Genomic DNA, 23,620 nt, shown 5'->3' with positions numbered 1-23,620 from the left:
AGTTGTCTACAATTTATAAGAGACCATATTGTGAAGCATTTGTGAAAAACATGAGTGAATACATACCTCTGTAACTGTTTCATTACCCTTGGTTACTGTTTTGTTACTTGTCATGGCAACAATAGCAACACTTAAATTGACTCTCAAGCTGTAAATATTACAGAAACCAAGGAATGCCATAAATGTCAGGATGTATCTCTTGGGAATTTTCTGTAAGCATGACTCCACAGAAGTAACTGGTTTTCTTTCATCAAATTCATAACTATATGCACTGCGAAGAGAGGTTCTTTCACTGAAGATTTCTTGCATTGGTGTACTCTTTCCTTCATCTTTACTTGAATCCTTCTCCATGACAAAGCAGTGAAGTTTTCATTCCATTCTGTGAAAATAATAACACACCACAAATTGTTTTAAGGCATAAAATTTTTTTGTCATATTTATCTACCAGTGACTTTGTTGACATTTTCTGGGTATAGTCAGAAAATCTTGACTCTGAAATTTTTTAAGAAAGAGAAAGACAAAACAGGATCAATTCAATTGTTTCCATGGAAACAGCGTATGAAAAGGACCTTAAAAAATAGAATAAAATTGATATTTTTTCTAAGCTGACAAACATGAATAGTCCATTCTTTCACTGGTAGATTTTTCTGATAAAATGAGTTGTACATGCAAATCAATGCAATTATAAATCAATTCTGACACTGTGTCACTTTCATAAGCCATGCATTCATTTCAAACCTGATGCTGGACAAATTGACTGGATATTAGCTAATTTTGTCTGGTTTTTCATTTGTTTCATCATTGCAGACACTGAACACATGTGATGGCTGTTACCCTTCCTCTGTTGGTCAATCAAAGTCTGACATAAATTTCAACTTTTGAACAACTTCTTGACCAATTTTTTCACATGGAAGGAACTACCAACATTTTTTGGAACTTGATGTAACATTCATTATATGCACAATGTCAACAACTATAATGATAGCAATGCTGGCTTGGAATGAAATGATTGTGCAAGATTTTGAACAATTACTTCATTGTTCAAATATTTTCAGGCAAATATCATCTGATACCTTGATATGGTTGAAGACTACTGTAAAACACTTTGAATTAGCTGCATGCTTTTTTAGCGATCAATGCAATCAGCAATGCAATCAGCAGGTTGTTAATTTAGCTGAAAAGCCATCTTGACAATAGTAAATATAAGGGAAAGTTTAAATTAGCGGCATCTTAAATTAGCAAATTTAAACACTTAGCTAAATTAGCTAAATAAGGATGCTAGCTAAACAGACTTGTTTTATAGTATTATTCCACTGACCAAGCACAGCTTGTTAATTTTCTGGATTCACTACTTTTCTCAATCATGATTAGTTAACATAATAAATCATTATCACTTCATAAGATGGAAAATCAAGTCATGTAGTTATGACCCATAAATTAAAAAAAAAACTTTACATATGCAAATAAATGCTTATTTAAAAAACAACCAGTAAGGCCCTCCTCAAGACTCTAAGCATCAATGTCAAAGCCATTGATAAGAGGTGTTTTAACCAAAAATGAGAAACTTAGCCCAAAATATTTGCATGTACAAATTTCATCATCATTTGACCAAAATAAATGAGGTTATCCCTAGAGACAATAAACCAAATTTGATTTTCATTGGACAAACAGTTTAGGAAAAGATTTTACAGCAAATTGAGCAAATAATTCCGAACAAATTTGCACACCAATTTTGACAAGATTTAATGGGGTTTTCCATAGAAGCTACATATTGAATTACAAAATTGTAAGACCAGTGGCATAAAAAAAATAGTTGTAACCAAAATGAGAAAATTATCTAGAAAATTTGTATAACCAAATTTTACAATCATTTAAAAGAATTAAACAAAGTCATCCTTGGAAACTTACAAGCTCAAATTCGACTGCTCCTGGACAAATGAGTTTCAGAGAAGATTTTTGACAAAATCTAGCAGAATCAGAGTTTAAATTTGTCAATACTTTAGATGGTCAAATTTTGCAGTAATTTTAGTATAGCTCACGAGGGCCGTACATGTGAAGCTGTTGGTCAAATTTAAAAGCTGTCAGGCAAGTGGTATTGGACAAGAAGTCTTTGACCAAAATCAAAATGAGAAAATCAGCCTCTAAAATTTGCATATGCAAATTTTCTCAAACAACAAATCCAACTCCAGCCATTCTTACTCAAATATAAAACCAAATATAAAAGTTTTCTCTGAGCAGCAATTTCAGAGAAGTAGTACTCAGCTGACAGAAGATGCAGACATCAGCTGACAATCAAACTACCTGTTAATCTCTGCAACATTATCAGTGAAGTTTAAAATGTCTCTTTAGGTAAAGGTTACACTCTCTTCACAGCAAAACTAAATTTATGCTGCACTTCTAGAAGGTTCTGCCACCATGACATGAAAAGTATGTAACAGATGGACTGTTTTAATGATATTATAAACCCTTCTACTATCTCCCAATTAGAAGTCATAAGTACGTAAGAGTGAAACATCTAACATGTATTTTTATTTAGCATATGAAAAGAAATACTGACATGGCACCCCAGAGGGGCTATGTCCATATATCGGCTCATGTAAAATACAGTAACTATTCACAACCTTGGTTGTGCTCAGTACTGTGAAAATTATGGAACATGATTGAAAGGTTAGAAAATTCATCAAAATCATCTTTGCATTGTTTTCTACAAAATTTTTGGCAAGTATGATACCAAATACACCATACTGTATCAAAATGCTTCCAAAACATCATAATGTGTGCTCAATGAGGTAAATATGTTACTGTAAACAACAAATAATTAACATATAATATTTAATGTTGCTTAAACAGGAACTTCCCCTATAAAAGCCGGATTATCGTAAATCTATGCAAATGTAAAAACGCTACTCTGATCGGACGTGCCGTGTTTGGTCCAAGAATCCCATAATTTTGACATGCTTCAGGCGTTCATTGTCATTCAATCTTGCATATGATGTCCGTGAAGATATAGCGACTAAATTTGAGTGGAAACTAAACTGAAAGTTGTTCTGTTTTTTGTCAGAGAATGCATATGTTTCAAAATGTGTTCCCTTTACGACCATTTGACCCCTCTTCGCATACGTCATGAAAGTGCCCATCATCATTATTTAAATTTATCATACAGTCAAACTCAAAGCGATGCTCTGAGAATTCAAAAACTCCCGCCCAGTGTATGCAAATAGTTGTGTCATCAGTAATCCCCCTATTGTGCACCCACAGTCCTGTAACTTCTCATTTAATATTAGTTTGACAAATATTACATAGAATATTAGTCCATTAAAAGGAGCCTACAAAGAGGTACTGTATGCCTTTTGATTAATGTATAAAGATTTTTGATCCAAAATTACAAAAATATTCTCATGATTGTGAAATTACTCATTTCAATGTACATCAATGAGAATATCTCTAGGGCCCTACAAAGACTGCTTCAAAGCATAATTTACCAAATTGGAGAAAATGACAATACTGAACATATCGAATTGAAGGTAATACCGCTGTATAGAAAACCTTACATCAATTGACTCACACAATGACAAAATATCAGTTAAAATGATGTACTGCACTATTGACTAAGAAATGAATCACAGAATAAACCAACTACAGTGAGTTCCACAATAATAGGGTACTCAGATGTATTTAACAAATAAGAAATTCACAATAAAACCCTCATATTTTCTTGACCAGACTATGAAATAAATTTAGCATCATATATATCAGTTTGCCACTTTGCAAAAACAAAATAACTGACATTTAAATTATTGTTAATGACGACGACAAAAAGTAAGACAACTTTGAAGACCCAAATTACCCACTGGTACTAAAATAGTGGATAAAATTCAACAGAAGTCAACTTTGATTTGAAAGAAAATCTGTTACAAAAGTACAACATTATTAATATCTAATAATAAGATTTGAAGCTTGATGCAATGACAGCTGTCTTTGTGTATATGAGTATGCAAACTGAGACGTCATGTAGTACTTCATTACTAAAACTGTTAAATTGGTTTACTTAAATTTTAAGTTGGTTAATATGGTATACATACCGGTACATACATAATGTATGTGTTGAAAAACATGAATGGCATGGGTGAAATAGCCAAACTTGAACTAATCTTTGCAATTCTGGGTGCAATTCAAATATCAACACTGAAAATCACATTATATCATCTTTGGTTATGAGTGATATCTCACAGAATGAAATGTTTCAGTAAACAGTTACTAAATCCTAATGACTTTATCTTTCATTCTTTCTGTCTAGCTTTCTTAAAACACAATTTTTTTAGTTACAAACCCTTGACAACAATTGCCTGTAATTATCCTATTTACCATAGCCCCTCATTACTACATCACAAAATGTTGAACAAAAATATTGTCAACAGCAGACAAATCAATATTTCCTGTAGGTGAACTGGGAAAATATGTTTACACATGCTTTAACCAAAGGGCAATAAATTAAAAGACAAGCACTCAATTAAAATATTCTTATAAATCTAAAATATTGATACATTTATTCAGCCTTATTTGTCACATATTTTGTTAGTTTGTTAGCTTTTTACAGTAAGAAGAATTACAAGTTCAACAAGGCTTTCAACTTTTACTAGCATACATGTAGGTGAATATAAATTTTAAAAAATCAAAATCGAGTGAATCCTAAACTGCAGTACATGTTCAAGTTTATAATTTTCCCATTCATTTTCATTAATTTTATATCATTTGCCTTACCCATGCAGTAATTAAGTTATGTAACTGGACAAATTATGGACAATGGCTAGAGTAAACTGATCTTACAGAAATTATTTACTTTTTTCACCTTATTTGCATAAAAAGAGCTTTAATTGTTGCACAAATTTCTGTTTTTTCAATTATAACACATACTCATTACAGATATAGAGTAAAAAGAAATATATATTTATCATCTTAAGAAACTGATAATGTAACTTAATCAAACATTTTTAAAATGTGTGACTTTGTTTATATTCTGAGGCTACTCATTTTCTGACTCAATTATATTTTGATTTTAAAAACATGTCCCATTGAATAAACTGACACTTAACACTGTCATTTAGTACTGCTCACAACTCATGCATTGATGTCCTTTGTTGAAATCAATTGGGTGCTTGCTGAATGAAAAGCAACCGTTTTTATTGTGACACTTACCAATATCATATGTTTATATATCTCAAACCTTTAATCACTGCTATAATACTATTATCAGTTTGAGTGAAGACAATTAACATTTGCATGAAAAATCATCAAATTACCAATTCTACACACTAAATTTTATGATAAGCCATGTCACTTGCATTATTTCCAAATTGGATTCCCATTTGTAAGAAATATGGTAAATGCTGTCAAGACAATCAGATTTGACAATTTTCCGAAATTCCAAAATGTAATGCATACACTATGTTGTTAATTAGCAATTAAACATTTTAAGGCTAATAGATTTATTGATAGGGAAAACCAACAAGTTTCCATTATGGCAGAACAATTTATGTCACCAAGATTTGATTTTTAAGGGGCAGAGTATACCTTTCTTTTTCAGTTTTCACATGTCTAACATTGATGCTAGAAAACAAAATTCCACTATGCAGAGACAGATAACGCCCACAATTATCATGGTTTGCGTTCATCACGGCTATCTGTATTTTATGACCTTATTAAGACTCTAGGAGGTAATCTTCTAAATGAAAGAAAAGATTGTCAACTCAGCCAATGTTCAAGATGTCTTATCTGCATCCATTTGTGTACCTCTAGAAATTCTGTATGTGCTGTCAAAAAAATAAATTTGCATTTGAACAAGAAAGAATATTGCATGACAGATTAATTTTAGTTGATTTTTTCATCTGAAGCTGACACTATGAAGAGAGAAGATTAATTCTGAATGAACACATTTTTCTTGAAGTTGTAATCTGGCCTCAAGTGGGTTATAGCGATAACAGGTATTGAGACTTGTGTGTACACACAGATCGTACAGATGTACAAAACATATGGTGAACAGACGTCGTTCTCTTCAACCTTAGTATTCAAAGTGCTATGGTTCATTTGAATGCTAAAAGCACATACACTCAAAGAAACACATTAAAAAATTCACATTCAAAGACAAAACGGTAATTTTAACACAATGATTTAGAACCTACCTGTATTTGAGAAGAAAATGGCTACCACAGGTAGTGTCTACGAAGTGACTCTGATTATGGCTTCATAAATAATTAATTTTATGCAGTTGAGAAAAATTGCCTATATGGCAATTGTGTCAGAAAGACTGCTTGACAGGTATGTAACAGGCACACTGACTAGATTGTGATTTATCGTCATGTACAGTTTTCAATTACTAATAGTGATTCATAAAGATGTGCATGAAAAATGCAGGTCAATTTAGTTATTAGCATAATAGGTTGCAGTGAACGTTAAATGCTCATTTGGACTATTCCATTCAAGTCAAATGGGTATGTACCAGTTAAGTCATCATGTCAAGAACCATGATTACATCAAAATCTTACCTATTATAATCATTATGTTTTCACAATTAAATTTTTCTCTAGTGCTGAGCTTTACAGAATTCAATAATTATTATGTATAAGATAAGAGCCAGAATTTAATATGTCAAAATAATCACAAGCAGACTTTTTTGTGAGTGCAATTAATAATTATATATTGATCTAAATTGTTTAATGGTTTATTGACTGTGTAATAATTTTGTAATATTGGCATTTGCAGACTGTTCAGAAACAAGAAAGACAAAACTGTTATGCAGTTGTGATATAATTTAATTATAAGAATAAAATTCAGAAAAGTATTTGTGCATTCTGGCATCCAGTTAATTGAAATCAGTGAAGATCTGATGTGATATTGCTAAAATACTATCCGGTATTACTGTAGATTTTGCAGATATAACGTTACGTTTCACATAAGTTGTCAGTGTTGGGTGGATGAATCATTGGCATTCATTTTTGAACAGGCTGGGTCAAGTGTGTCTCCTCAGATAAAGGCACAAGTAGTTAACCATTGGCCACACCTGGCTACATACTGGTAAACACTGATCGTCATTCACAATGTATGAGTGTAGTATGGTACTTTTATAATGAGAGAAATATTAAATTTTTATCAAAAATATTCATAATCATAAATTTATTAATGACAAGGTCTGTACTACAACTGCATGGATTTGGTATGAATACTAATCATTATTCAGGATTCTACTGCAGTAGGGCACTTTTTAAGTATAAAATAATGACAGAATTATCAACAATATTCATAATCATAAATTTATAAATAGCAGGTTCTGTACTACAGCTGAATGGCTTTGGCATGAAAACTAACCATCATTCAGGATTCAAGTGCAATTATGTACTTTTGTATGCATACAATGACAGAAATATTTTTATCAACAATATTCATACTAGTCATAAATTTATTAACATGTTATGATTGATAATGCCTTATGGCCCTGTGACTCAATTGCAGACAGTTTATGCACTGGGGGAAAGGCATGCTGTCATAAAACTTATCATGGTACCATCTACCTCAATGGACACACCAAAAATCTCAAAAAGATTGTATGATGCATGCAGCACTTAACTTTCAAAGTTTTGAAATGCAAAGTTAAAGCCTAAATTTGTTCTTATCAGCATGGACAGAAAACCTGCCATGCTGGCAGCAGTCTAGTTTGCAGAAGAACTTGGGTCTCTTTCTCTTTCTTTTCTTTTTAGCTTACGTGTTCACAATACACATGAGCTAATGTCGCAGAGATGTCTGTCTGCCTGCCTGTGTGTCTGTCTATCTGTTGGCATGATATCTCAACAGCTTATCGGATTAGAATGATATATCGTACACTGATTCAGTTTGCAAATGGCAAGAACTGTTTAGTTTAGGAGAATGTGGCTCGCGTGTTTATAATTAATAAGAAGAAAAATGCCTATACATTGACAACAGTTGATATATTTTGACGAAAATAGCTACAAATGTTAAAGGGAAATGGTAGTTGGAACTGCGCCTGTGTGATTTTCTTGTTTACAAATAATGTATTTCGTGCACGATATCTAGATGCACATCATCATCGCTGCAACATTTAAATTATATGATGTAGATTATGATAGACATGTTTTAACTTTCATCAATCACAATTGTACCTTGGATACAGTATTTACATTGGTCATATGGGTCCCATACAACCTTTGAGTGCTGCAGTTCTGATGACTGTTTCCCTTTAATCACACTGGGATATGTCAGCAGTGAAAAGATACAAAGAGATGACATGTAAGTTAAACTCAGTACATACATTGAAGATACTTTGATATTACATTATTGAAATCATTAGCATATTTACTTTAGCTGATTACTAATTTGCATATTTAATACATTTTCTCAATTAGGGATATGTATCTGAATTTACTTTTTCAAAGTTGACGAACCTTGCTTTATAAATTACCAATTTTCATATTTCCTAATTAGGGATTCCGGATATATCTAAATTGACTTGATCAAAGTTGACAATACATGCTAAGTACAGTGAATATACTATGATAAATATTACACTGACTAGTTATTATTGTGTATATTTCGCTAACTTTCCAAATTCAGGACATAAGACTTGAAGGACTCTACACAAAGTTTATGAAACTTACAATGTATGCTGATGAGAGAATTATATTAGTGAAAGATATTTTGCATTTTCATATCAATGAATTTATAATTTGCATATCTAATGAGCTTTCACTGTTGGGCACATAAAGCTTGAAGGAGTCGACAAAAGACAATTACAGTTGCTATTAGTGGTGGTACAATGACAGCAGTCAAAGAAATGCAGTATTTCCATTCCAGCTAATTAATGTATGGTGAAAATTGTTCATGGTGTTTATCATAACAGTTTCAATGAAGTTGTGAACTTCTGTTGTAATATATACTCAAGCAGGGGAGAATTTTCAGTTCATATTTGGTTTTGAAAAGGGGTCATCCTGGGTCACACCCTCTTAAGTTTATGCACAATGCATACCTAAGTCACTAAGTGTAGGTGACGTCGAGATGCAAACTGCGCGCTGATAGGAGAAACCTCCATATGCTCCAGTTACTCACTGTTGTAGGCTGTATAGCATGGGAGACAAAATTTTGTTGAACTCTTCAGTTCTTCACACGTTGCAACACCACTGGCGCTCGGTTCGTGTTCGTCCCAAGTATGTCACTCAGGCTGTCTGTCACTGGAGTGGAGGGACCGTGAATCCGAGTGCGGAAGTAGTTGTTGCCGTTACTTAGGCTCGTGGTTATCGACGGGATTGACAAACGTAGCTGACTCACCGTGCATGCTGTGTATGTACTCCATTGCACTGCCCTCCTAATCTTTGAATCGTATTCGTCTTGGTGCAAACAAAAGCACATAACCTTTGGATGCTCGGGAGACCGATGCAAATCATAGGCGGCCCATACATATTGATAAGCTTATTATTGAGTTTTTCTCAGTTTTCTCTAGCACTGTCAGTCCCTCTCCTTTTCTTCATGCTCTGACTGATCGTAGTAAATAAAATAAATGACTATATAGCCTAACCTATAGCCTCTTGACTCTTTATTCATTTTACACTCCATTACAAGGACGTATATCTCTCATACACACATGCTGTAATTAATTAGTCAACACAACTCATTATGCTAATCCGTGGACTTATCAGAGGTCGGTCAACATCGGAAAGATAGTGATGTTAATGAAAAAGGGGAAGGTATGAAGATCTTGGGAAACATGTCCCGAGGACGTCCGTAAACCTAGTGGACGCTTATATATTCATGATATGCGCAAACAACACTGCTCATTATTCAAAAATAAACGGGAAGTTAGATTGAAAGGAACGCTGGAAACGCGCATGCTTTTCGTTGCCAAGCGCCAAATTCTAACATAACTAATTATGGTCCTGCTCCATGTAACAAATGCCACCCAGAAAGTATCGACCGACCAAGCAGAAAAAGATCACCGGAGTGGCCGTTTCATGAGTTTTTCAACAAAATTATATAGATGTATGTTTCACGTCGTCGTTTTCTGGGAGTGTATATACCAAGTATAATTTACAAACCGCGTCGTGATTCAAGGCACAATGGTGACACATTAGCAACAGCACGCACTGGAGAATTTTTGCCAGCACTGTGAATTTTTTAAACCAGTCACCTTCATTTCTCTGCACTCGCTATTAAGTCCATGTCTACCGGTAACATCGTTATTTTCTGTCTCAAAGTACGTATCAGCAACAGGCCTTTGACGTCAAAGTCGATGGTTTTCTGGTATACGGTAGCAACCAAGCTCGTGACTAGAATGACTCTACGGCGTCAAAGAGTTAATCTCGCCGGTTACTTTTTTCGCCTAATAAAAGAGAGTCGGTCGCTACATGGAGCTAGTTTCTAGCTCCATGGTCGCTACTAGTCTAAGGAATTCATCGATTTTCAATCGCGCCTTATGCTGTTAGTGCACAAAATTCCCGAAAGAAGCGGCGCACGGGCTATAAAACTTCGTTTGTACTGTTAGGCTAGCTTTGGGTCCATAGCTGTGGTGTTTTCGGACGGGATTTCTGCCTTTTACGGCTGGTTTTGACTTTAACGTCACCACCACAGCCATGGGAACGTCCATGTTCTGCCCGACAGCACGCTTGTCGCAACTTTGTTTGTCGATATTTCGAAATTTTCCACCCAAATTAAATATTGCCAACACTCATCGACAACATGGTTATTAGGGGCCTACCACTACCAGAAATCCGCTCAAAAATCACCAAACTATCGCCGTTTTCCAGCTTTTTCCGACATGACTACTCGCAGACCGTTCTTTTTCTGGCGTACAAGCGATTGACGAGGCTCAGTGCAGCCCTCACTAAAGTCACGTCAGCGGTTACCTCGCAACATCGAAACACAACTGACATCACCGATGATGTCGGCCACTACGTTAAGAAGCCTGTGAGAATTTTTAGCAGCACTGTGAATTTTTTAAACCAGTCACCGTCATTTCTATTCACTCGCTATTATCTCCATGTCTGCCGGTAACATATCGTTATGGAGAAGTTTAGTTACACGTAATTACGTTCCATCATCAGCTGATCAGTGATAACCATACGTCGCGTACGTGTAGAACATACGTTCGGAACGGCAAACAACACCTCTATACAAAATGTGGTCACAATTACGTGTAGTATTTTTTAGATATTCTTGATTATTTCCGCGAATTTAGACAAGAAACCTTGTAAACTATCATGGAAAACATCTTTGATATCATAATATTTCGTAGAGTTTGCACCAGCGTAAGAAGTACTTGCTATATGATTTCCTTACATGGACGAAATGTTGTTGTCTCATTCCACTTGTTATCTGACGCCGCCCCAAAGAGTTCTCCAAACCATATAAAAAACTGTATCAAGGAAAATCGGCTGATTTATAATTCGAGGATACGAGCTAGAATATTCCTCATATAAAAATTAATGTTTCTTAAAACCATGTTAAAACTTAACGAATTTCCAATGTTTGTGAGAAAAATACAGCAAATTATTATTACGGGCAGACCACCGTCCCTCCACCCACGGACGGTGGGCAGACAAAACCTTTATAGCAACACCACCCGATTGAGAGAACCACGTACACGAACTTTGACCCTATTCAAAATCAGACTTGTCCCTGGGAAATATGTTTACAAGTTTGCCCACATATAAACAACGTAAAGGTCAAAGGTTTCAACTTCCGACTTCCTGCTTTACGGACGTCCTCATGCCATGAACTGCAGGCAAGGCACTGGCAGGGTTTGCACTGTTCGCGACCATTTAAACGTTTGAAATTAGAGTAGCTGACTCTCCTCGGCCATCGAAATACATTGGCTGCAGTAGATTGTGGATAAATGGTCATGACTGGCCGCAATTTGGTAATTTCTGGACACATTTCAGGAGAGCTTCTTACCTTCCCGTTTAGTAAACCATTCCTATCTTTCGCGATGTTGACCAACCCGTAAAATCCCTGATAAGTCCACGGATTAGCATAATTAGTTGTGTTGACTAATTATTACAGCATGTGTGTATGAGAGATATATATCCTTGTAATGGAGTGTAAAATAAATAAAGAGTCACAGAGGCTAGGTTAGGTTATATAACCATTTATTTTATTTATTCCGATCATTCAGAGCATGAAGAAAGAAGAGAAAATGATAGAGAAAACAGTGTGAAAAACTCAGAACTTATTGGGTCGCCTGTGTGCAAATCAACACCAGAACATCGACACGATCGTTTCTTGTCCTACCGTTGGCGGCGCTGTGCAATCCCAAAAACACCCTTGTACTTGTGTGGCGAATCTACCGAATACTGTGAGAAGGGTTACTTAGCACAACACCGTTTAGAGCAGGAAGTAGTTTTACCACGGTCCCTCCGTGGTTTTACATATATAGTTTTGACTCTGACCCATCATGGTGCAGGTGCTGATGCTTGGGCTGGTAGCACAGTCACGTGTGATCTATTCCGCTCTCGGACAATGCGCTCCATACAATGATAGACGTGTGTACTCATGCCTGGTTTTTTCTCAGGCATGTGTACAGTCCCTCGTGAGCTATTCAGCTCTGGGACTATTCGCCCCCACATAGACTTGTGTACATAAGCGAGAAAAACCCAAGTTGTTGGGCGAATAGTCCCAGAGCTGAATAGCTCACGAGTGTGGCTGGTAGTTGAGCGCCTTGCGCTAATAAATGCGGTTAAAAAAATGATCATGGCGCCAGGAGAATACTCATAAGTGAGCATTCAGGTACTAGGTGTTACGGAATTGTGGACACGAGTAACACTTAGGTAGGGTAATTTCACGCTTGCTTATAGTAACGAACCCCACATTTTTATTTTGATCGTGACACAACTGAGAAATAAAGACGATGTTCTACTGTTGAAAATTTCCCCGCGCAATGTTACTGTACACAAACGCGTGGCAGATATCAGGATAATTCAGATGTAAAGTTAAATAAAGTAAGCCTTTATTGAAATCGTATCCCAGTTGGGATCTTGATCATAAAGTACAATAAAGGTTTTACAAAATCAACAAAGAAAGAGTAAATATAAATATCTATATATGAGGTCAACATATTACAGGTTCATAAATATTTTACTTTGTTTTTTCATTTTTTCTTGTTTGAGTTTAAAACATGTATGTATGTATTTTCCCAATTCACATAATGATGCTTTATCTGTCCTTGAAAAGATGCTTATAAGGTCTTGTGTGCCTCTGAATGCGTTTTTACAAATGTTTAGTTTACTGAAAAAATCATGTCTAATGTCTGTGTAGCCTTTGCAATGAAAAAGGAAATGTATCTTCTACTTGTTTGTTTTGACAAATTGGGCATGCATTGTCTATAACATTAAGATCTCTATATCTACCTGTTTCTATGTGTAATATGTTTATTTATTTTTCGATATTTCTGTTTCTGTCGATATTTCCTAAAACACAGATTTTTGCAAGTACAAACTCTTAACAGCAGTTGCCTGTAATTATCCTATATATCATAGATCCTCATTACAACATCACAAAATGTTGTACCACAATAATAGCAAATCAATATGACCTGTAGGTGAACTGGGAAAATATGTAAATACACGCTTTAGTCAAAGAGAAAGGGGGAAAACTTAAACACAGACACTCACTTTAAATAAATCCTACATACGGATTTATGAAATAAATTTATTCAACATTGTTTGTCATATTTTTTAGTTTATTAAATCAAGAAAATCAGTGAATCCTAAAATGCAGTACATGTTCAAGTTTATGAGATTCCCATTCATTGTCATTAATTTTATATCAAGTTATTTGCCTAGCCCATTATCACTGCGGCGTACCGCACGGGTGACTTTCATGCAACACATTGTATTTCACATACATGCATTTTCCTGCAACAAAATGTTGTATTTTGACTGCTGTCATACTGCTAATTCTACGGCAATAGTGACAAATAGAATGTAACGTCATGTAGGGATCATGAAATGGCCGAGTACATTCATATACATGTATATGCCTGGAAAATGCTGCCTTAATGCGCATGCGCACTGAAATTCTCGGGCGCATATTATTGTACAATGAATAAAATCTTCCGAATAAAAAGGTTAATCTTACATGCAAATACAATTAAAAAAAATGATTATAGTCCTAGCCAGATTATGTATACCTGAGTTACCGAAAGTTTTTGTCTTCAGATTTGCTTTGTGACCCTTTAATAACAGAGCGTTTTGGATAAAAAAACATACCTTGATAAGCTTACATATGCTTATCTCACGTCTATACAAAATTAATACTAGCTTATTTGCGTTTTGTAGCAGAAATATATAGGTTTTTGGTATATTAACTGCAAAGAGAGACAACTTTGATATCGTTTGGCAGTATTCTTAACAAATGTAAATATTTGAAGAGTCAAATCTACGTTGCCCTCCATCTTGGAAGAAGCCGAAACAAAGGTTTACTAAACACACCCTCAACTCCGCTTACAGATAAAATAGTAAATCGCAATTTTTGACCGATGCGAATATAGTTAGCGTTGCATGCCACTCTAATATGGTATAACTGAACAGTTTTGCACATCACTTATCATTCAATACAAAATTGTAAGAAGGTGCGTGTATTGAATAGTTTCCAGTTAAAAAGCTGATAAATACAGTAAAAAGAGCCATAGCACGGATATGTAGTTCCGTTAAAAGAATGTATGTTCGGAGTTGAACCGTTGTATACCAGTTTCTCCGGTAGAAATCTAAACGTAGATATTGAATTTGACAGGGAACGGTCTTACAGCAAAGGTATATTGGCTGAGAATGACTTATCTTGCAGACAGGGGACCCCACTGTAGCTTGTTTGTTTGATAATACTATATATATGATATGTGAAAGGAAATGATAAAAGCCGATGTCAAGAATGTATTATCTAGTATCTACCTTAAATTATTTTCCGGTCTTGTTCTTCGCGGGGGAGAACACAACAAGCAGGCCATCGCTGACCGCTTTTTACGGTCACATTTACTTCGAGTAGCTCCACATGGTAACGACAAACCTCGCGACAAAAATGCTGATTGCACATACTTCAACAATCACCCTGTAGCTCCCTCGCCGTCATAGTTCCCTCAAAGGATTTGTAGTTGATGGAATTGGTGTTTTGAATATAATCATTTCATAATTGGTGTTTTGAATATAATCATTTCATAACGTCATCACAATGGTAATATAATTTTCTCCTCTGAAAACTTATTATGCGTTGAGTGAGCTATAATATGAAACTGTGCCAATATGTTGACGTTATCTGGGTATCTTCTTTACAAAATGTACCCTTTGTTTATTTATTTATTTATTTATTTATTTATTTATTTATTTATTTGTTTATTTATTTTATTTTATTTATGTATAACTTTGGATAACTTTTACCTTTACACTTTGATGTAATAGTTTAAAGTCGATGTCTCTTTGTGATGGAGATATTTCAGTCATTTCAAAAGAACGAATTCATTGATGAATACTTCACTTTCACTTACCGAATTCTGTACAATTCTGAAAGGTTACAGCAGTTTCCTATGTCTAATTTCAGATTTGACAAAAGGGGGCGACCATAGATTTACTCACACTCGCATGATGAACTATGCTACCGTCATGTTTAATTATCACACTTGCTAGTTTCTCGTTCAAGACTCCGGAGCATTACTGTAAATAATGTTTTGATAATGTAGCCAGTGTAGCCCTTTCCAAAGAACAGTCATGTATGACTTGCTGATTGCCCCCACTTTCTCCATGCTGACCACCCCTTCTAGGTACTGGATGCTTCCTAATCGCTATTCAAGATGTATTGAAAAGACGCACAAAAGAAACAAACACGTCTCCACAAACGTTCAATAATCTTACTACCAGTCCACAGTAAATAGTGAACGTCGGCGACATTTTGAATATAGCAACACCTGTTCACGGCATATTTGACTTAATTATTTACACTTCTTGGTCTGTCAGGAGGGAGCAGCATGTTTATCACAGTTCGGTATGGAGGTAAGTTAGCTGAGTCCAGGTTACTAAAAACTGACTGATGACAGTCCACGTTGAGTTTGTGTTAAGTTGTTTGAAAAAAAAAACACACACTGTAATTAAGTACGAGACTGCGGTAACTGATTGAGGATATAATATACCAACCAGTACTCCTGGCGATCTGTTTGCAATACTTAACTAGTGAATCTGTGACTCGGCACAGAAACACCACATGTGAATTTACGCTTCAAGGATGAATTCAACTACATTTACAATTGTGCATCCTGGGAAATATTTGATTATTTGCCAGGAAAGACATTAATCGTCCCCAGTGACCAGTTTAAAACCCTTCTACAAACAGACACTGCAAATCTACTGAGACAGACGAAAACTTATGAGGTCGATTGACTTCAGTATCTATTAGAAAGTTAAATTATTCAAGAAGACATGTTAGTATCCCGTGGGCAAACACTGGCTGTTCGGTATTGTTTCATGTCGCTTTATGAATATATTCATGTCATGACAGTAATGTCGCTACGTAATTCGGCTTTAAATCAACAATCTTAACATGATCTTGTATTTGATAAGTATCGATGAATCATAATGTCAATGGATTTTGTCAACTTTTTTCACTGACATTCTCTTCCCAAGTTAACAATAGCACAACAAAGGTGTGACTCCCGGCTGAAACCCTCTTTTATTTGCAAAATGCTTCCCAAGGTCGTTTCTGTTAGTGAAACAAAAAAAGAACATGTTGACATACACCTATTCAAAGACGTCTTGTAAAGCGTCCATAGAGGGACCGTGTCTTGTAAAACTATTCACAAACATCGTTTGTGGTTGCTTACAACACTGTGTGCTGGTTGTTCGCAACGCAATGGTGATAGACAAATATTGAACTGTTTGTTTGTAAACGTTGTTTTTTGATTAACAGAGAGCATCGAATTGATCAGGATTTTTTTCGCATTTCAGATTCAGAAGAAGCATTGTTTAACCCAAACTGTCGTACAATGCTTTTACTGGAAAATATTAAGCAAAGGTGTCGATGTGATGAAGACGGTAAGAGTTCATTCGAAGCAAAATATTGATACATATCTTTGGTTTCAGGTGGAACCCAAAATTTGTTGATTTGTTTTATTTTGACATCAGTTAATATAGAAACAACTTTTTTCAGAATGACAACACTGGATTTAAATGACTTCCTTTTCACGATTTCAAAGTAAATGTACAGTTGAACTCCTGGACTCCCTTGCAAATTGAGATACACAGAGTTTCCTATATACAATATAGGAAATAGAGTCAAAATTATTTCCGAGTTTATAGATTTTGAGTCAAAATTATTTCAGAGTTTCAAATAAAAAATCGAAAGTATGTTTTAAGAAATATGAAATATGTTCCCAAAGAAGAATGTTACACGTTTCTTTTTCAATTTTAGTGGAAGTTGATCTGTCAGACAACGAAGGCAATATAAAATATCTTCATGTAGCAGAATCTCTTCAGAAGTACGCAAACGAAATTCTCAAGGAAAGGGAAACCTTCGTCTTAGTCAAAGTAGAAAGTAAGTTTCTAGTATTTTTCATCGCGTAGTAACAAATCATTAATCTCCCTTTCCCTAAAACTTCGAATACACATGAACCATATCTCCTACAACGAAACCAATATCTGTCTTGCTACCGTCTCCTGACAGGGAGACACAAATAAAAGTCGTATTTCGTCTGAAATCCATGTTGGAGCATATTTAACAACATAAATGACGGGTTATCACCGATACTATACAAACCCTGCTTTCGGTACTTGTGTACATGTGTAGGTACATACATACCCTGGATGTGCTTTTGCCATGGCGTTGTTCAGTCGCTCTGAACGAACGGTGACGCCCGAACTACATTCCTCCCCAGCTCAAGAATGAGGGAAATGGGTTTACAACATTGCTAACGTTTTACCCAATCTGTTCACAACATTGCTAACGTTTTACCCAATCTGTTCACAACATTGCTAACGTTTTACCCAATCTGTTACAACATTGCTAACGTTTTACCCAATCTGTTTACAACATTGCTAACGTTTTACCCAATCTGTTTACAACATTGCTAACGTTTTACCCAATCTGTTACAACATTGCTAACGTTTTACCCAATCTGTTCACAACATTGCTAACGTTTTACCCAATCTGTTTACAACATTGCTAACGTTTTACCCAATCTGTTCACAACATTGCTAACGTTTACCCAATCTGTTCACGACATTGCTAACGTTTTACCCAATCTGTTTACAACATTGCTAACGTTTTACCCAATCTGTTTACAACATTGCTAACGTTTTACCCAATCTGTTCACGACATTGCTAACGTTTTACCCAATCTACTTTTTACAGGAAGCGAAGAGAGCAACAAAGCACATTACGTTCCTCTGTTAAACGATGACACCCTTGATGCCGCCTTTCTAGGTAAGACACAGACGTTATACAAGACATTCAGTCAAAATATTACATATGTCGAAAAGACACATTTATAAAGTTCCAATAAAGATCACCTTTCCCTAATATTCTCACGTAAAGGATATTTTATATTTTTATAATGAATATCAAACAATAATCCGCAGGTATTTTATTGCGTACTTTAAAAGATACTTGATGAAAATTTGCAGCAATTAATCTGATTCGTTATTATTGTCAAGAAATACAATTTACTTTAGTCAGGCTGTCATTTGGGAAACAAAACTTCACTTCAAAGGAGCTTGAAATGGACGTTGTCACTATGGGTATTTGCGATTGCACAAGATAAAGTAAATTCTGCAGATAACGAGAAAAACACATTGTTTTAGAAATGTTATCTGGTACAAAACGGCGAACGTATTCAATCCGAACTTTAAAAAAAAATAACGTGCAACATTCATAAATTTGAATAAAGGATAAACTTTAAGAATTAATTGTCAAGGCTGAAACCGACGTTAAATCATTATGGTTCGAAATCTGTGGTACTAAAAATCGTATCATTGTTGGTGTATTTTATCGCAAACCAGGTACTAATATTGAGAAATTTGAAAACAGCCTTTCTGATGTTCTTTGTGTCGTTAAATTAGACAAAAAGTATTGTATCCTTATGGGCGATTTTAATCTCGATGTTACAAAATCAGACCACAATGTTAGAAGCTTTATATCTAGAATGCAATGTTTTCACCTTGAGGGGTTAATTTCATTACCAACTCGGCTTACAAGTACATCTAGGTCAACAATTGACCACTATACAAATATTAGCTCTTGTCAGATAAATGCTGGTACAATTATTGCAGATATCTCAGACCATTTCCCAGTATTCTGTATTTTTGATAATTTTCACATTCATTTACCAATTGTAAGGTCATTTTATAAGAGAGATTTCAGGCGGTATAATCGTGACAGTTTTGTTTCTGACCTACGTAATGTTGACTGGGATAGCAATTTTAAGACAGGTGATAGCAGTGTCGACATTTCTTTTGATTTGTTTAACAATCTTTTTACTCATGCGATCGTCATGCTCCCTTGAAAGTCAGAACTGTTAAAACAAAAAGGAAAATAATCCTTGGATCACTAAGGCTATAAAGAAATCTATTAACACCAAGCGTACGCCCAAGTTATCTCCAGTCACCATGATCCCAAGGCAGTTTCTCGTTTTAAATCGTACAGACTAAGGAATGCAAAAAAGAATTACTATGCTAATTTATTCAGAGTAAATAATGGTAACGATATTTGGAGTGTTGTTAAAAATTGTTTGGTAAGAAGACCAACCCTGATAAACTACCAGACCGCCTGCAGGTTGAGGTAAATGGTGTTGAACACATTTGACTGACCCAGCTGATATTGTACTGATGGGTTTTAACGACTTTTTTGTACATGTTGGTGAAAACTTGGCAAAAAATATTCCACATTCTGCAAACGATTTTAGGAATTACCTTAGTCAGCCAGTGACACACTCATTTTTTCTCTAACCAGTAACAGAGTATGAGGTTCACCAACTTTTAGTAAATTTAGATACGATGGCAAAAAGCAAGTGGATGGGACAATTTGCCCAGAGACTTCTCACTGATGCAGCCATTGTCATTTCAAGACCTCTGGCCCATATTATAAATAATTCTTTTTCAACAGGTGTGTTCCCCACCGCTTTGAAAATTGCCAAAGTTACGTCCATCTTTAAAAAGGGAGAACGAGAACTTGTTGGGAATAACAGACCAGTGTCTATTCTATCCTTGTTCAGCAAAGTAATCGAAAAAGTAGTTAACAAGCAGCCCACCTCATACCTTAATAAGTTTAACATACTGTACAAACATCAGTATGGTTTTAGAAAGAAGCACAGCACGAAGTTATCTTTGATTAACTTAGTAAATTATTTGTTGCATGAAATTGACAAAGGAAATTCTACTTTAGGGGTATTTATCGACTTTAGGAAAGCTTTCGACACTATAAAGCATGACATTTTGTTGTCAAACTTGAGCATTATGGGTTCAGGGGCCCCTGCCTACACTGGATACAAAGTTATTTATCAAACCGTTTTCAATTTGTTCAATTAAATGACAATGTGTCAGAGAAATCTAGCATTTATCATGGTGTACCCCAAGGATCAGTGTTTGGTCCGACTCTATTTTTAATATATATAAATGATCTTCCAAAGTCTTGTCCTTTTTTTGATTTCCGTTTATTTGCTGATGATTCCAATCTTTTCCATACTTACTCTGGTTCAGATTGTATAGACCTTGCAGCTGTATCATCTTACTTAAACGATATGCAATTGTGGTGTGATTCCAACAAACTGACAATAAATAGGAGTAGACAAATTTTATCATATTTAGAGGCCGACGTAAGAAACTGAATGTCTCGGGTTCTGTTTACATCCGTGACGAGCAAATCAGAGAGGTTGATGTTGCCCCTTTTGGGGGTATTTTGTTGGATAAGCATCTCTCTTGGTCTGAATATATTGACAAGATAAATAAGATTATTCGGAAGAAATGTGGAATTTGGTACAGTCTCAGATCCATTTTACCTTTACACATTTTGTTACTTTTTTTCCCCATATCAGCTACGGCCTAGAAGTCTGGGGAAGTACGTACTCTACACGGCGCTTAAACTGTATCTTAGCAGCCCAGAAAATGATTGTTCGCACGATGATGTTCAAATCAACCACAGACCACTCAGCTCCTTGTTTTCACTCAACTTACTAATATTCTAGATGTCGTTAAACTCCTTTAATTCCTCCTAGGTACCTTCGTTTACAGCTTGATTCACAAGCATGCACCACATACATTATCAGATTACTTCAGTGTCAGTTGTCATGACTATAATACTAGAAATTGTCAACTTCAAAACCTACGTCCATATCATGGAATGACAAATTCAGGCCAGTTTGCTGTTTTTTTTTTCTGGAGCAAGAGTTTGGAATGACATACCTTTTCATATAAAGTCCACAAACTCTCTACATAACTTCAAACAAACTTTTAGACAATATTTGATCAATCAGTAACAGGTTTCACTTTTGCCATGTTGTAATTTAGTGATCTTCTACGATATTGTAATTATTTCAGCACTTTTCTTTTATTTACTTAAAGAACTATTCGTCATTGTTATCATGATCCCTCTTTGCTAACTCTGTTTTTTTTCAGACAAGCTACCATGACGGGGTTTGGGCTAGACTAGCTGTAAGCTATTTCCCGCCTCGGATCCCTATTTACCCTCTACTTTGTTATTTTCTCCCTCTCGAGTTCATGTGTCATGTAACTGACTTTTTTTAAATCGGGTAAATAAACCAATTATAAGACCGTCTTGCCCAGGAAAAGATATCGCGCTGTGATTCATATCTGTCTTTTTGGTGGATTTTTGCGAGATGCAAGAAACAAATTGCCTTCATAACTTAAATGCATCGTTTTGTACAGAATGTACAACGGCTGAATAAATAAAAGAATAACTAAACATTAATATGACTCAATCGAATAAATATTTGAATGTCATCAGCCTATACAAATGTATGCAGAATCTCCATCTGTTGGAGATTCTGCAAACATTTGTATAGGCTTTGAAGCATTTTTCTTGTAAGAATTCCCATGAGGTGCTTTATTATTGAAGATTAGACTAAATATTATAGAAAGAGTTTGCTCTATTTCTTTACTCTAATTTACATTGTATATATTTGGACTGTTTTCATTATTCAACAGCAAAACTCGCAAGAAAAGATGAAAATGCCGGAACTCAAAGCAGTAAACGAAAGAAACGATCTGATTCGAAGTCCACAAATCAAGGAAATTCGCGAGGACGTTCCGGGTCCAGACCAACTCCATCAACACCCTCCAAATCGACGACCCCAACAGGAAAACCAAAAAGGAAATAGTGCCTTTGCGGTAACCTTAGGCGCTGATGCAGAAGAAAGACGTTTGGAATTCTCAGCTTCTTTTCTGCACCATGAGACAATCCTATGATTGAAAATGACACCAAGCGTGAAACCTCAACATTCAAACATGATTTTCCAAGTAATTCGAGGCCAGCAGTTCCATGCCGAGTGATGGATAAATATCTGATTAAACAGCGTAAGAATGTCTCAGAAAAATAGGTCATGTCATGGTATTTTTAATTTATTAATGTCACTGTTTCATGTGGAACTCAATAGACACTCAATAATCTGACGAACACATCAAATTTGAATCGCCAGCGTAGCATCGAGTTGACACTCTCTCATATTTTGCCACCTAAACCTTTTCCTCGTACACTGGTCAAATACAATAAACATGTCCAGCGTGGTGATGCCTAATACGACCTGTGCAGTGTTAAAGCCCCGACACGTGGCTTAAAGTCAAGAACAGGGGGAGCATCGATAATACTTGATTGGATTGGCCAGAAAAACTATATGCCTTAACAAACAAGGAGGGGGGTGGACAGTTTCTAAGAGTTGCCAATTTGCGTCTTCAGAGAGTCATACCAAGATGGCCTTTCCAAGATAATATTTAACCAAAATCGCTTTTCTTTGCAATAAATTTAAATAAATCGATATTCAAGCATGTTTGCTTCGTGCAAGTGTTTGTTTGTGTGTGTATGAGAGAATGTGTATGTGTAGTGTACATTTAGTGTGTGTGTGTGTGTGTATATATGCATATATAATTTACGGGAGTATAATATATTATATTATATATATAATTTGTTATATATATATATATATATATATATATATATATATATATATATATATATATATATATATATATATATATATACACAAATTACTTGAAGTACAAAGTTATAAGATCAGTTTCTTAAGTTTCATGCATCTAGCAATCGTCAGACAGCAGGATGCATGAAACTCAAGTTATTATATATACATGTATTTATAACGCTCTACCTTAAATCGGAAGAGGGTCTTTGTAACTCTGAACTAAGACGTAAACTACTCTATGAAAGCCCGTAAGAGACTTTTTCAATTACAATAAGTAAAAACATATTGTTATTTTGTTATCAGAAGATAGATTCTTTTAGGAGCCCAAATCAGTAAAGTAAGTCGCACAGAGTATTAAGTGTATAACACAAAAGTACACTCAGACATTAACGCCATGCACTCATCGCCCTCCAGCTCGCATCTAGCGACACGCCGTGCTGA

At 35.3% G+C, this 23,620-nt stretch overlaps 2 protein-coding genes across 5 annotated transcripts in view; one reads left to right on the top strand and one right to left on the bottom strand.

Moving 5' to 3' along the window:
* LOC139116257 (vesicular glutamate transporter 1-like) overlaps positions 1-9,545 on the bottom strand; it is a 36,367-nt gene extending 26,822 nt beyond the window's left edge. Inside the window, exons 1-2 of one of the 4 annotated variants that reach the window (XM_070678846.1) lie at positions 9,334-9,545; positions 67-379 (exon numbers count right to left, since the gene is read on the bottom strand). In XM_070678846.1, coding sequence (XP_070534947.1) covers positions 67-351 — 285 coding nt within the window. In that variant the 5' untranslated portion in view covers positions 352-379; positions 9,334-9,545. Of the gene's footprint in view, positions 1-66; positions 380-6,179; positions 6,338-9,034 lie in introns of those variants that run through there. The other 3 variants (XM_070678845.1, XM_070678847.1, XM_070678844.1) reach the window with 3 other exon arrangements.
* A 6,326-nt stretch (positions 9,546-15,871) lies between these two features.
* On the top strand, positions 15,872-23,029 carry LOC139116256 (uncharacterized protein CXorf65 homolog). The gene is made up of 5 exons (XM_070678843.1): positions 15,872-16,034; positions 16,983-17,069; positions 17,446-17,568; positions 18,385-18,456; positions 22,191-23,029. Exons 1-5 carry the CDS (start codon positions 16,010-16,012, stop codon positions 22,361-22,363), a joined length of 480 nt encoding a protein of 159 aa, XP_070534944.1. The 5' UTR covers positions 15,872-16,009; the 3' UTR covers positions 22,364-23,029.
* Positions 23,030-23,620: the final 591 nt, after the last annotated feature.

Source organism: Ptychodera flava, chromosome 17, assembly GCF_041260155.1.
Source record: "Ptychodera flava strain L36383 chromosome 17, AS_Pfla_20210202, whole genome shotgun sequence".
Taxonomy (NCBI): domain Eukaryota; kingdom Metazoa; phylum Hemichordata; class Enteropneusta; family Ptychoderidae; genus Ptychodera; species Ptychodera flava.
This window is presented reverse-complemented; position numbering and strand designations above follow the sequence as displayed.

What these genes read in the sequence shown, in the direction of transcription:
- LOC139116256 (XM_070678843.1), top strand. Translation starts at nt 16,010, where the DNA reads ATGTTTATCACAGTTCGGTATGGAG. An exon ending in TATCACAGTTCGGTATGGAG is followed by an intron (nt 16,035 to 16,982) that starts GTAAGTTAGCTG and finishes TTCGCATTTCAG; the next exon opens with ATTCAGAAGAAGCATTGTTT. An exon ending in CGTCTTAGTCAAAGTAGAAA is followed by an intron (nt 17,569 to 18,384) that starts GTAAGTTTCTAG and finishes TACTTTTTACAG; the next exon opens with GAAGCGAAGAGAGCAACAAA.